Source organism: Rosa chinensis, chromosome 4 (assembly GCF_002994745.2).
Source record: "Rosa chinensis cultivar Old Blush chromosome 4, RchiOBHm-V2, whole genome shotgun sequence".
NCBI classification, from domain to species: domain Eukaryota; kingdom Viridiplantae; phylum Streptophyta; class Magnoliopsida; order Rosales; family Rosaceae; genus Rosa; species Rosa chinensis.
The window spans coordinates 24,637,212-24,648,854 of NC_037091.1; the positions used below are offsets into that span (position 1 = coordinate 24,637,212).

Genomic DNA, 11,643 nt, shown 5'->3' on the forward strand with positions numbered 1-11,643 from the left:
ATTTTGTTTCCATTTATGTTTGCAGTTTAGCAAACCAGAATTTCCATGCTTCACATTAAATTCTAATTGAGATTAAGAGAGTACTTAAACACAACAGTGCACACGCAGTGTTAAGCATATAGTCTTGTACAGAGTTGTTTACTTTTATGTATGTTTGAGCATAGATAATCTCTTTTTTCTTTTTTTTTTCCTTCAATGATAGTCGTTTTTTTTTTTTTTTTGGTTATTTTGTTTGACTTAGAACTCACAACTTCATTACCAGGAGCTGGATTTTAGTGTCCTGATTAAATAGCACGTTGGTTTTTGAAGCCTGTGGTCTTCTAGTATCTTGTGTTGTTGACCTTCTTTGCTAACACTATATGTAATATTAGTTGTCGGAGAGAAATATTGAATGCACAAGCATATTTTCGTCACACCGTAGTCAACATCCTAATCTGCTGTAGATTACTTAATTCTAATGCTAAATGTTCTATCTTACATTTTCTTTTTATTAATGATTTGCAGATATATTACCTGATTTGAAGGAAGGGCGTGAGAAAATGTCATAAAAGAGTCAGGCTCTTCATATGAATTTGATCTTTGAGAAGACTAAATCTCTCTTAGGCTATAAATTAAACAGGAACATAGAGAAAGCTTTACAATATTGTATGCATCTAGCAATATTGGGGGTGTGTAATGCTGTAGTTTCGGACGTCTATCTAGAACATGTACCTTAGCGAATTTTACTTTACGCTTCTCAAAGAAATAATTTGGGAGGAAGAAGAAGAAGAAGATTTTTCGATGATTGAAAAAATAAAATTTATGTCTTAGATTGTTAGAACCAATCAGTATATACGAATATATATATATATATATATATATATATATATTGAATACAAACAAAATATATAACAACAAATAATAGAAAAAAGAAAAAAAGAAATCAACTAACTTTCAACCGAAATTAAATTTCACTAACTTGATCAGATAGAGGTCTGCAACGCAATGACCTAAGACAAAAATTTGCCCCACCTATGCTGTAGTTTCGGATGTCTATCTAGAACTTGTACCTCGGGGAATTTTACTTTACGCTTCTCAAAGAAATAATTTGGGAGGAAGAAGAAGAAGAAGAAGATTTTTCAATGATTGAAAAAATAAAACCAGATTTAATCAATAGAGCCCATGGCCCAAGACCCATCTTTGACTTTTATATAGGATTAAATACTGCTTACTCTCTATACTTATAGGGTTTCATCATTTCAGTCCTTGACCTTCGAATTTCACCTAAAAAATTCTTGAACTCCCAATTTCCTCCCAATTGGTCCCTGCCGTCAAGCATTAGTCAAAAACGGTTTTCCCCTAAAAAGTCTATTATACCCTCAATTACTTTAAAAATAGATTTTCTTCCTCCTTTTATTTTTTATTTTTTTATTTTTTTTTATTTTTTTCTTTTTACCTCTTCTTCTTCCGGCTCTCTCGCCTCCTTCTGTTCATCTCCTCATTAAGATGGTTCCAATCCACAGACCTTCAAAAGGTGAAATGAAAAAAAAAATTAAAAGAGAGAAAAAATAAATTAAAAAAAAAGTAGGTGAAGGCATAATAAACATTTTCGGCAACTTTAATAGAAAATTTTGATGATAGGGACCAATTGGAAGGAAATTGAGAGTTCATGGACTTTTTAGGTGAAATTCGAAGGTCAGAGATTGATACGATGAAACCCTATAAGTATACGAAGTAAACAATATTTACCACAAAGCCCATTTCTAGACTTATCACCCATTTCTTTCTTTACATGGATGTTTTCTTATAAAGGCTATGAGCCTTCAAAACTTCTTCCACGTGGGAAGTCCCACAAGTTCCAACAACCTTATGCAAGTTGCTAAAACGTTATCAATTCAATACTTTATTTAAAACTATATATTAAATCATGCAGCAAGGTCTTGAGACATAATTGCCTTCAACAATGTTAATATTAACTAATTTATAATTGAGAAATTATATATACACACCCCCACTTTACTAATACACACCCTTGCATTTTTTCTTCTTCATTTTTTCCTTTAAACTTCCTGTTCTACCCATATCCTATTCTTTTGGGCAAATGTCAACCTGTAATTCCTAACTCTTGAATCTTGCCCGCTTCATGGTTCAACTCCATTTTGCAGAAAAAAAAAAATAAATAAAACGAAAGCTTGAAGATAGACGGTCAATACCCAATAGTCATGGCTTCAAACCATATAGATCAACTTGAGCTAAATCATCAGTTATTACCTAGATTTGATTTGGGTGATCTACAAAATATCGATATATAGGAACCTTGTTATGATCTCTGAATAGATATGAAAAGTTTGATTAATTCTTCTTGTATAGAAGGTTGAAGAACAATGATTTATATCATGTTTTTTCTACTATGTAACATTTGAGGAAGCTTAGAACAGAGAAAGAGAAAAAGGGGTAAGATCATATTTATAACTTGTTTTGTTTGCTTGGTTGTGAAAAGGGGTATAATGGAGATTTTTTATTTTACAAAAAAGAGAAGTGTGTATTAAATATTTATGGATGTGTATATAAACCTTCTACACACCCCATATTAAGGTATTCAATTTTTGTGAATGATTGAATGATATAATATATCGAAGTTATCTTAAACACCTGACAAGAAATCTTTTACATTTGGAGATCCACGTGAAAAGCAAGGAAGCATAATACAAAAAACATAAAATCTACAAAGCAACAAGGAACTGTCCGGAGAGGTCATGACAAAGCAAGTCCATAAAACGTGAAGATCGATAAGGCCTGCTCTTCCATTTGGTTCCGGTATGCCCTAACTTGTGGTTCCAAATTGGTCATAATAATGCCTTTGGAGATGAAAAATAATGAAACGCGTTGCTGCAGAAATGGTGCTGTATGGCGCAGAAGATTGACAAGGATGTAATCTTACTAAAAATATGAAGATAAGGAAAATCAAAGATCTATATGCACCCAGATTAGGCCATGCAACGTAGAATATTGCCAAAATTGTGGTCCATTGTATATTTGTTTCATCTTCATAATAATGTGGGTATGGGACACAATTTGTAGTCTGTTTTATTTGTTGGTTTCTAATACAACGTGATATCTGCTGCTGCGTTTTTCACGTTTGCATGGAATACGATTAACAACCGTTTGATTAACGATCAATCAATCTCAAATTTAACTGGTCTGCTTATAGTTATTTTGTCTGAATGTCGTTACAAAATAGCTCGAAAAAACATTAGAATAACGGTGAATCAATCTCAAATTTAACTGGTCCGTTTATAGCTATTCCGTCTCAATATCCTTGCAAAACAACTCGAAAAAATATAGTATTAAAGAATAAAGGAAAATGAGTTAAAATATGAGATCCAAAAGGCTCATACGAAAGCTAAATTTTTTTGTGCTTTATTTTATTTTTTATAGATGCAATTAGTTTAAACGATGATTGCTACAAGCATGTGTTTCACAATCTAGCTAGCTGCTCAATTTCTTATGTGTGAAAATTTGGAAGAAATGAGCTTGAATTTCTGGTATGCTACCCTTGTTCATATGGGATCTTGGTCCCCTACTAGAGAAAAGTCATTCATGGGAAGTTATGAGAGTCAGGCCAAATGAAGAAAAAATTGGTTAACGAACAAAACAAAAAAAATAATAATTGAGGTAGTTTTTAATTTTATTTTAAAAATTACAAATTAAAAACTTTCATTACAATGTAAAATTAATGTTAGAAGAAACCACCAATGAAATTCTAATTGCTCTCTACATATAGGCGTCATACACCAAAACTAAATTAAAGAGCCATATAGACAGATCACTAGAGGCTACTTTAATATGCTTTTGATAATATTTAAGGAGCTAAAATAGAGAAAATATTGTTGGAGGTGCTTTTATATACTTAATATTATTAAGTAAGAGAGATGAGTTTTGTACAATGTGGTCAGAATAAAACTCAAATGAATAATTTTAAGCGCGTCTAAGCCTACATTATGAGTTTTTCTATTATTGTTTAACCATATTTATATTTGTATTGGGTCCCCTCTTGGACCTTTTGGAGACAAGTTCGGTTTCGGTGATTATTCATGGATTCTTTCATCCAGGGAATCATAAGGTTTTAGATACATTTTGTTTTTCTTATGATAATTACTTCAAAGATTTATATTATCTATTCTTATTGTGCTTTAGTATGTAAGATCATTTAGATAGTACGTCACTCTTCTTTTCGTGTCTTATGATACTGTTATGCAAAATGGAATATACTAAATGGTTTTTTGTTTCTTTTCTTTTTTTTTTTCTTCTAAGTAGATACTGAATTTTTATACATTGCTGTAGTTGAGATCAATTTGAGTTGAGTTATTACTTTAGTGACAATTAATTTGATAGTTTCATGCATATTGTTGTATTCAATATGTCGCATAACATGCGTTTCGACAATGCAGTACTCTTTCATTAAATTTCACTAATTTTCTGTTAAAACCTTGAAAAGCTACTTCTAAAGTTTATACGCTCTTATAAATAAAATAAATATAAATAAAAATGTTCATATATGATTTTTCTACTGTTGTAGAGCAATATATCAATCTTGTCCTTACTACATTAAACAAATTTAGCAATGGATCAGTGTTAATATCGGAATACACTTACATAACTTCTTCTCCGCCCTCCATTCTTTATCTCTTTTATTTCAACACGTGTTTAATTGGTACGTGTATTTCATTTTTGTTTCATGGAAAACGTTCAGACCACCCAAAAAAAAAAAAATTCTAAATGGAACGTGCACAATACTGTGAAGAACTCTCGCTTCTCATAATAGGACCTCCTTGATCACTTGTTTCCCTATAAATACCACAGCGCTCCTCTCCCTCTTCACAAACCAACTTTCCCCCAACTATTCTTTCATAACCTTTGCTTAGTTATTCTTCCGAATATACAAGATGTTCCAAATCCCCATTGTCCCAAACATCATTGACAATCTCAAGAATGGTTCCAACAAGAAGATCAAAGGAACCGTGGTGCTGATGAAGAAGAATGCGTTGGACTTCAATGACTTTCATGCTTCGGTTCTCGACCGTGTGCATGAGTTGTTGGGCCAAGGCGTTTCTTTGCAGCTCATTAGTGCTGTTAATGGGGATTCTTGTGAGTTTTCTCTTCTCATCTGTATTCCATGCCTAACTATATATGTATGGGGTGATGTTCTTTTTCACTCGAATGTATAATAACCTACATAAGAATCTTATATATGTTGCCGGACTATATATGAACTTAGACTGCACATTCACAAAAGAACAAATGGTATTGATAGTCTTTCTAGATCATATTGCAACTTGCAAGAGAATGTACATTTTGTTTACCATATATATGTAGTTTTTCTTTTCCCTTTCCTTATAATTAAACTTGGTTCTGTAAATTTTTGCAGCAAATGGGTCGCAAGGGAAACTCGGAAAAGTAGCATATTTGGAGAACTGGATTACCACACTCGGTCCGTTAACAGCAGGAGAGACTGCATTCAAGGTTACATTCGACGTTGAAGGCGAAATAGGAGTTCCAGGAGCATTCATAATAAGAAACAATCATCACAGTGAATTCTTCCTTAAGACGGTCACGCTCGAAGATGTTCCCGGTGCGGGTCAGATCCACTTTGTTTGCAACTCATGGGTCTACCCTGCATCGAAATACAAGAAAGACCGTATTTTCTTTGCTAACAAGGTAATTAGTGATATTATAACATGATTCAAATTTTTTGAAAAACATGGTTTGTTGATTAACTTGAAAATGAAGATGACAGTTTCTATGTAATATTTGCAGACGTATCTTCCGAATGATACACCATTGCCACTACGCAAATACAGACAACAGGAACTTGAGCAGTTAAGAGGAAATGGAACAGGAGAGCTCAAGGAATGGGACAGGGTCTACGACTATGCTTACTACAATGATCTCGGTGACCCAGACAAGGGTTCCAACTATGCCCGTCCAGTTCTAGGGGGGTCTAGCCAGTACCCTTACCCTCGTAGAGGAAGAACCGGTCGACCACCAACAAGGACAGGTAGATTAGCCTTTTGACATATGTTTCATTAATTTAATTTTATATATAATTATTTAACTTTGATGACAATAGTTAATATATTTTCTTGTTAACAGATACCAACTGCGAGAGTAGGATCCCTCTTCTGATGAGCTTAGACATTTATGTTCCGAGAGATGAACGATTCGGACACTTGAAGATGTCCGACTTCCTTGCTTATGGACTGAAATCTTTGGTTCAGTTCGTTAGACCAGAGCTACAAGCTGTGTTTGATAAAACTCCCAACGAGTTTGACAGCTTTCAAGATGTTCTCAACCTCTATGAAGGAGGGTTTCCGTTGCCTGAAGGTTTATTAAAGGATATTGGCGACAACATTCCTTTGCCAATGATCAAGGAAATTTTCCGAACTGACGGTGAACAATTCCTTAGATTCCCAGTGCCTCAAGTGATCAAAGGTATGGGCCTCTATATAATATATCTTCCTTTGATATTTTATATATATATATATATATATCAAAGGAAGATATATCATACTATATTCCTTCATTCATATTCACTGATTTAACTGTGATGTATTATTGATTTGGAGCAGAGGATAGGACTGCTTGGAGGACTGATGAAGAATTTGCCAGAGAAATGCTTGCTGGAGTCAACCCTGTCACTATTCGTCGCCTCCAAGTAACCTTCACATCATTTCTTGTCTATAATTATTGGCAAAAAAGAAATAGTAACTTCAAAGCTAGGTCAAGGCTAGTCTTTCCTTAAATTTGTTCATTAATTATGTTATTTACTTCTAATGTAACTCCAGGAGTTTCCACCAGCAAGTAAACTAGATCCAAAAGTTTATGGGGATCACAGCAGTACCATAACAGAACAGCACATCAAGAAAAACTTGGACGGGCTAACAGTGCATCAGGTAATTATATCTCGGATTAATTTCCTACAAAAATAAAAAGGCATATCACGTATATTTGAGTGATGTTGATTTTTTATGTTCTGTAATGATGAAATTTAACGAATTCTTTTGGTTGCATAGGCACTCAGGGACAACAGGTTATTCATATTAGACCATCATGATGCTTTCATGCCGTACCTGAGGCGGATAAACACTACTGGAAACAGGATCTATGGCAGCAGAACACTCCTTTTCTTGAAAAGTGATGGGACTTTGAAGCCATTGGTGATTGAACTAAGCTTGCCTCATCCTGATGGAGATCGATATGGTTGCACTAGCAAAGTATATACACCAGCTGAACATGGTGTTGAGAGCTCCATTTGGCAACTGGCTAAAGCTTATGTGGCTGTAAATGACTCTGGATTTCATCAACTGATCAGTCATTGGTATAATTACTTCAGTCCTGTTAAAGAATTAGAGCTTAGAGATCAAGTTCATGTTCATCACATATACTTTGTCTTTCGGTCACAGGTTGAATACCCATGCGGTTATCGAGCCATTTGTAATAGCCACCAACAGGCAGCTGAGCGTGCTTCATCCAGTTCACAAACTTCTGCATCCTCACTTCCGTGACACGATGAATATAAATGCACAGGCCAGGCAAATTCTCATTAATGCTGGTGGCATTCTGGAGACCACAGTTTTCCCAGCTAAGTATGCCATGGAATTGTCAGCTGTGGTTTATAAGAGTTGGGTTTTCCCTGACCAAGCTCTCCCTGCAGATCTCATCAAGAGGTACACAAAAGTAGTGTTGATAAACGCATGCATTATATTTAACATGATATGATATATATAAATTCCCCCTAAAACACGGACTACCCTTTTAGAGAATGAGTTAAGTGAGGTAACTGCCTTGGACCCTAACATAACATGTTACAAAATATTTCATCTCTTGAAACCAGAGCTCGATTTAAAATTTATAACTGAAAGAGGCGCAATTATAATACTGGAAAATTTTACATTGTGTTAACGTATGACATGCATACAATTGCCTTAAAAGTTGTAAAATGAGTACTCAAAATAGTAATATTAGTCCTCAAAGTAGTAACATGAGTCCTAAAGTGGTAAATTTTCTTAGTTACCACATGAGTCCTCAAAATAGTAATATTAGTCCTCAAAGTGGTAACATGAGTCCTTAAAGTGGTAAATTTTCTTAGTTTACCATATGAGTCCTGAAAATAGTAATATTAGTTCTCAAAGTGATAACATGAGTTCTTAGAGGGGTAAAAATAGTTGATGTATGAGAAATGTTAACATACCATAGCTTTACCCTTATAATACTAGCTTATATGAAAAATTATGCAATGTGTTGACGTATAATATGCATACAATTGTCTTAAAGTGGTTACATAAGTCCTTAAAGTGGTAAATTTTCTTAGTTACCACATGAGTCCTCATGTGATAAAATGAGTACTTAAAGTGGTAAAATAAGTCCTCGAAGTGGTAAAAATTGTTGGTGTATGAGAAATATTAACATACCATAGCCTTACTCAGCTTATATAACTGTACTTGGAACAAAAATTTTAGAACTGTACCTAGAGATTCGTAGGTCTTAATTTTACGATTCCCTTTAGACCGCTAAATTTAAAAGATGACCCTTTTGGTCTTTCCTATGGGGTTTGCCAGTACATTTCTCTAACAATGCTTATGCCTTGGCTCAATACAGAGGAATGGCTGTCATGGATGCCAATTCTCCACACGGTGTTCGCCTATTGATAGAGGACTACCCATATGCTGTTGATGGACTAAATATCTGGTCTGCAATAAAAACTTGGGTTACAGACTATTGCTCCTTCTACTACAGGACTGATGATATGGTTCAAAAAGACACTGAACTCCAGTCCTGGTGGAAGGAACTTGTGGAGCAGGGTCATGGTGACAAAAAGAATGAACCTTGGTGGCCTAAAATGCAGACTCGTGATGAGCTCATCGAAACATGCACTATCGTCATTTGGACTTCCTCTGCTCTCCATGCAGCCGTCAACTTTGGACAGTACCCTTTTGCCGGGTACCTTCCGAACCGGCCAACTGTAAGCAGGAGATTCATGCCTGAGATAGGAACTCCGGAATATGAAGAGCTCAAGACCAACCCTGATTTGGCTTTCTTGAAAACTGTTACTGCTCAGCTTCAGACTGTGCTTGGTGTTTCACTGATAGAAATTCTGTCTAGGCATGCTAGTGATGAAGTCTATCTTGGGCAGAGAGACACACCTGGGTGGACATCGGACACAAAAGTGTTGGAAGCCTTCGAGAGGTTTGGAAAGAAACTGGCTGAAATTGAGGCTGAAATTGTACGCATGAACAATGATGGGAAGCTGAAGAACCGAGTTGGACCGGTCAAGGTGCCTTATACTTTGCTCTATCCTACCGGTGAAGTCGGACTTTCTGGCAAGGGAATCCCCAACAGTGTCTCAATCTAAAGCAGCTACTTTCTCTATTGTTAAAAATGTTGTTGTTATTATGTTTTTTTTTCTTGTTTAATTGAGAGGTATATTGCTTAAATAACCCCAATTACTTGATAATGGGAAACCCTCTCAAATAAAATTATTGCCTAAAGTTATGTCCCAAATCCTGTGCTTTTTGTTTCTTGCTGAGGTATACATTCCTTTGTCCAAAGTCCATTATGATCCTACACCTCTCACTTGGAGTAATTATTTTACTAATTGGTTAGTTGGATAAAATTGATAAAATCTATGCTCATGAAGGTAAATTCTTTTTTTTAAATTCAGTTACTCTCTCTCTCTCTCTCTCTCTATATATATATATATATATATATATATATATATATATTTATATATAAACACACACATACATACATATATATGAGGCCCGTTCTAGAGAGGATGTCTTTACTTTAAGAATTTGAGGATTTTTGTTATTTTACACAAGTATGTGACCTAATTCAATGATCTCAATGGTTGATCCTTTAGATTCTTATGCAAAAATGATGTCTACAAAAAATCAACTAAATCTATAACCATTTGGTCATTCAAAATTGTGTAAACAAATTAAATTTGTTAGATAAAATTAAAACGAACATTGTGCTAATCAAATGGTTAAACGTTTTCCGATTTGGCTAATCTTTAGTAGAATTCATGTGTGTAGGTAACTAAAAAATGAGTGGTTGTGATTATTAAAATACATCTTAAAGATAAAAACATCCTCACTTTAAAACATCCACCGCACAAGATTGTCAGTCCTAATGTTTCAAAAGAAGTTAATTATATTAGATGAGGATTCAATGATAAACGTAGGACTATTTACCACCATGGCCAAAGACACATGTGCCCAAAAATATTTACCACGCGATTGCCACTTTGAGCCTATTTGTATCTTTAGCCTTTTCGTTCATTCACACCATAAATTCCTACCTAGACTAAACACTTTTATCCTACCCTTCCATGGTAGTTGGTGAAGTGATTTGAGAGAATGACTTTATGTTTGAGTGCTTCAAAAGAAAGAAAAAGTCAAAAGTGTGAGGTTACAAAAGAATAAGTGTGGGGGTGAGCGATTTTGTTTAGAAAGGAAAGTTTCAGAAAAAAAAAAAGAAGAAGAGTTGTTTGAAAAGAAAAGGAAAAAAAGAAAAGAAAAAAAGGGTGAAAAAAAGAAAAGAAAAAGAAAGTCAAATAGAAGAAAATCTAAAAATAGAAAGAAAGTAAAGTATTGTATGTAGTGTAGTGTGGGTTGTACATTGGGTTTAGAGTAAGTGAGTTAGCATTCGAAAACAAAAGTCATATATCTCTACAAGAGAGAGTTGCTTCATCAATTTCTATAGATCGACTTTGTATTTCCTTATCCTTCATTTCTCTTAACCACTTGCCCTTAGCCCCATTACAACCAAATAAAAGACCTCTTCATCTTGAATGTTGTGAGCTACCTAGTGGAGATGAGATCGAAGAGCAAGCATATGGTGACGCGTGTTGTGAAATTGCTTTTGAGTGAAACACATATAGCCTCTAAACACTTGAGCGGTAATATTTAGTGAACCTATGTGAGTTTAGTGGGTTATATCGGGTCTTCTATATGCCTATTTGATTGTGGTGGATTGATTTGACACATGGTCAACACATGCATATACTTGAGCATTTCTCACATGTGCTTCTTAATTGCCTCATAAATTCAAAAATCTTATGTTGTGCTTACATCTACTTCATGATCATATACATAATTAGTTCTCCGAGGATAATGGTTAGAAAGACAGATATTGCATTTTCTTTAGTTGAGCACATGTATTTGAGTTAGTAGACTTTCAGATTATATTTCATTTAGTTTGCTTGAGGACAAGCAAAGTTCAAGTGTGTGGGTGTGATTACACGCATTTCTATGCATGTAATTATACCTAAAACGCTTGAATTAAGCTAATCTTCAAATCAATTATTATGTAATTAATCTACTTTTATTTATTTTGTAGGAAATAAGCGGAGTTTCGGAAACGGGATAGATTGACGCAAAAATGGTGAAGATTGGAGTTTCCGACAAAAGGACGAAAAGTCAACAATGGTCACCGGATCAATGCAAGTAAATATGTGAAAAATCATTTGTTTGAGCTCGGAGAAAGAAGAAGAAAACGGAGGCAGCCTTAGTTAAACTAATTAATTATTAGTTTGATTGGAAAATGATGGCAGCATGGATTAATTAACTAACTTTTGTTGTTAGTTAATTAAACATGCAC

The 11,643-nt window shown here is 34.5% G+C and overlaps 1 protein-coding gene across 1 annotated transcript; it reads left to right on the plus strand.

Annotated features, from left to right (window-relative positions):
- Positions 1-4,875: 4,875 nt before the first annotated feature.
- Positions 4,876-9,590, plus strand: LOC112196194 (probable linoleate 9S-lipoxygenase 5). Its single transcript, XM_024336501.2, has 9 exons — positions 4,876-5,127; positions 5,408-5,697; positions 5,797-6,037; positions 6,133-6,471; positions 6,609-6,694; positions 6,825-6,932; positions 7,053-7,357; positions 7,443-7,706; positions 8,638-9,590. Exons 1-9 carry the CDS (start codon positions 4,926-4,928, stop codon positions 9,389-9,391), a joined length of 2,589 nt encoding a protein of 862 aa, XP_024192269.1. The 5' UTR covers positions 4,876-4,925; the 3' UTR covers positions 9,392-9,590.
- Positions 9,591-11,643: the final 2,053 nt, after the last annotated feature.

Coding starts and splice junctions, on each gene's coding strand:
- LOC112196194 (XM_024336501.2), top strand. CDS start 4,926: ATGTTCCAAATCCCCATTGTCCCAAACATCATTGACAATCTCAAGAAT. Junction 6,472..6,608: donor AGTGCCTCAAGTGATCAAAG/GTATGGGCCTCT, acceptor GATTTGGAGCAG/AGGATAGGACTGCTTGGAGG. Junction 7,707..8,637: donor CCTGCAGATCTCATCAAGAG/GTACACAAAAGT, acceptor GGCTCAATACAG/AGGAATGGCTGTCATGGATG.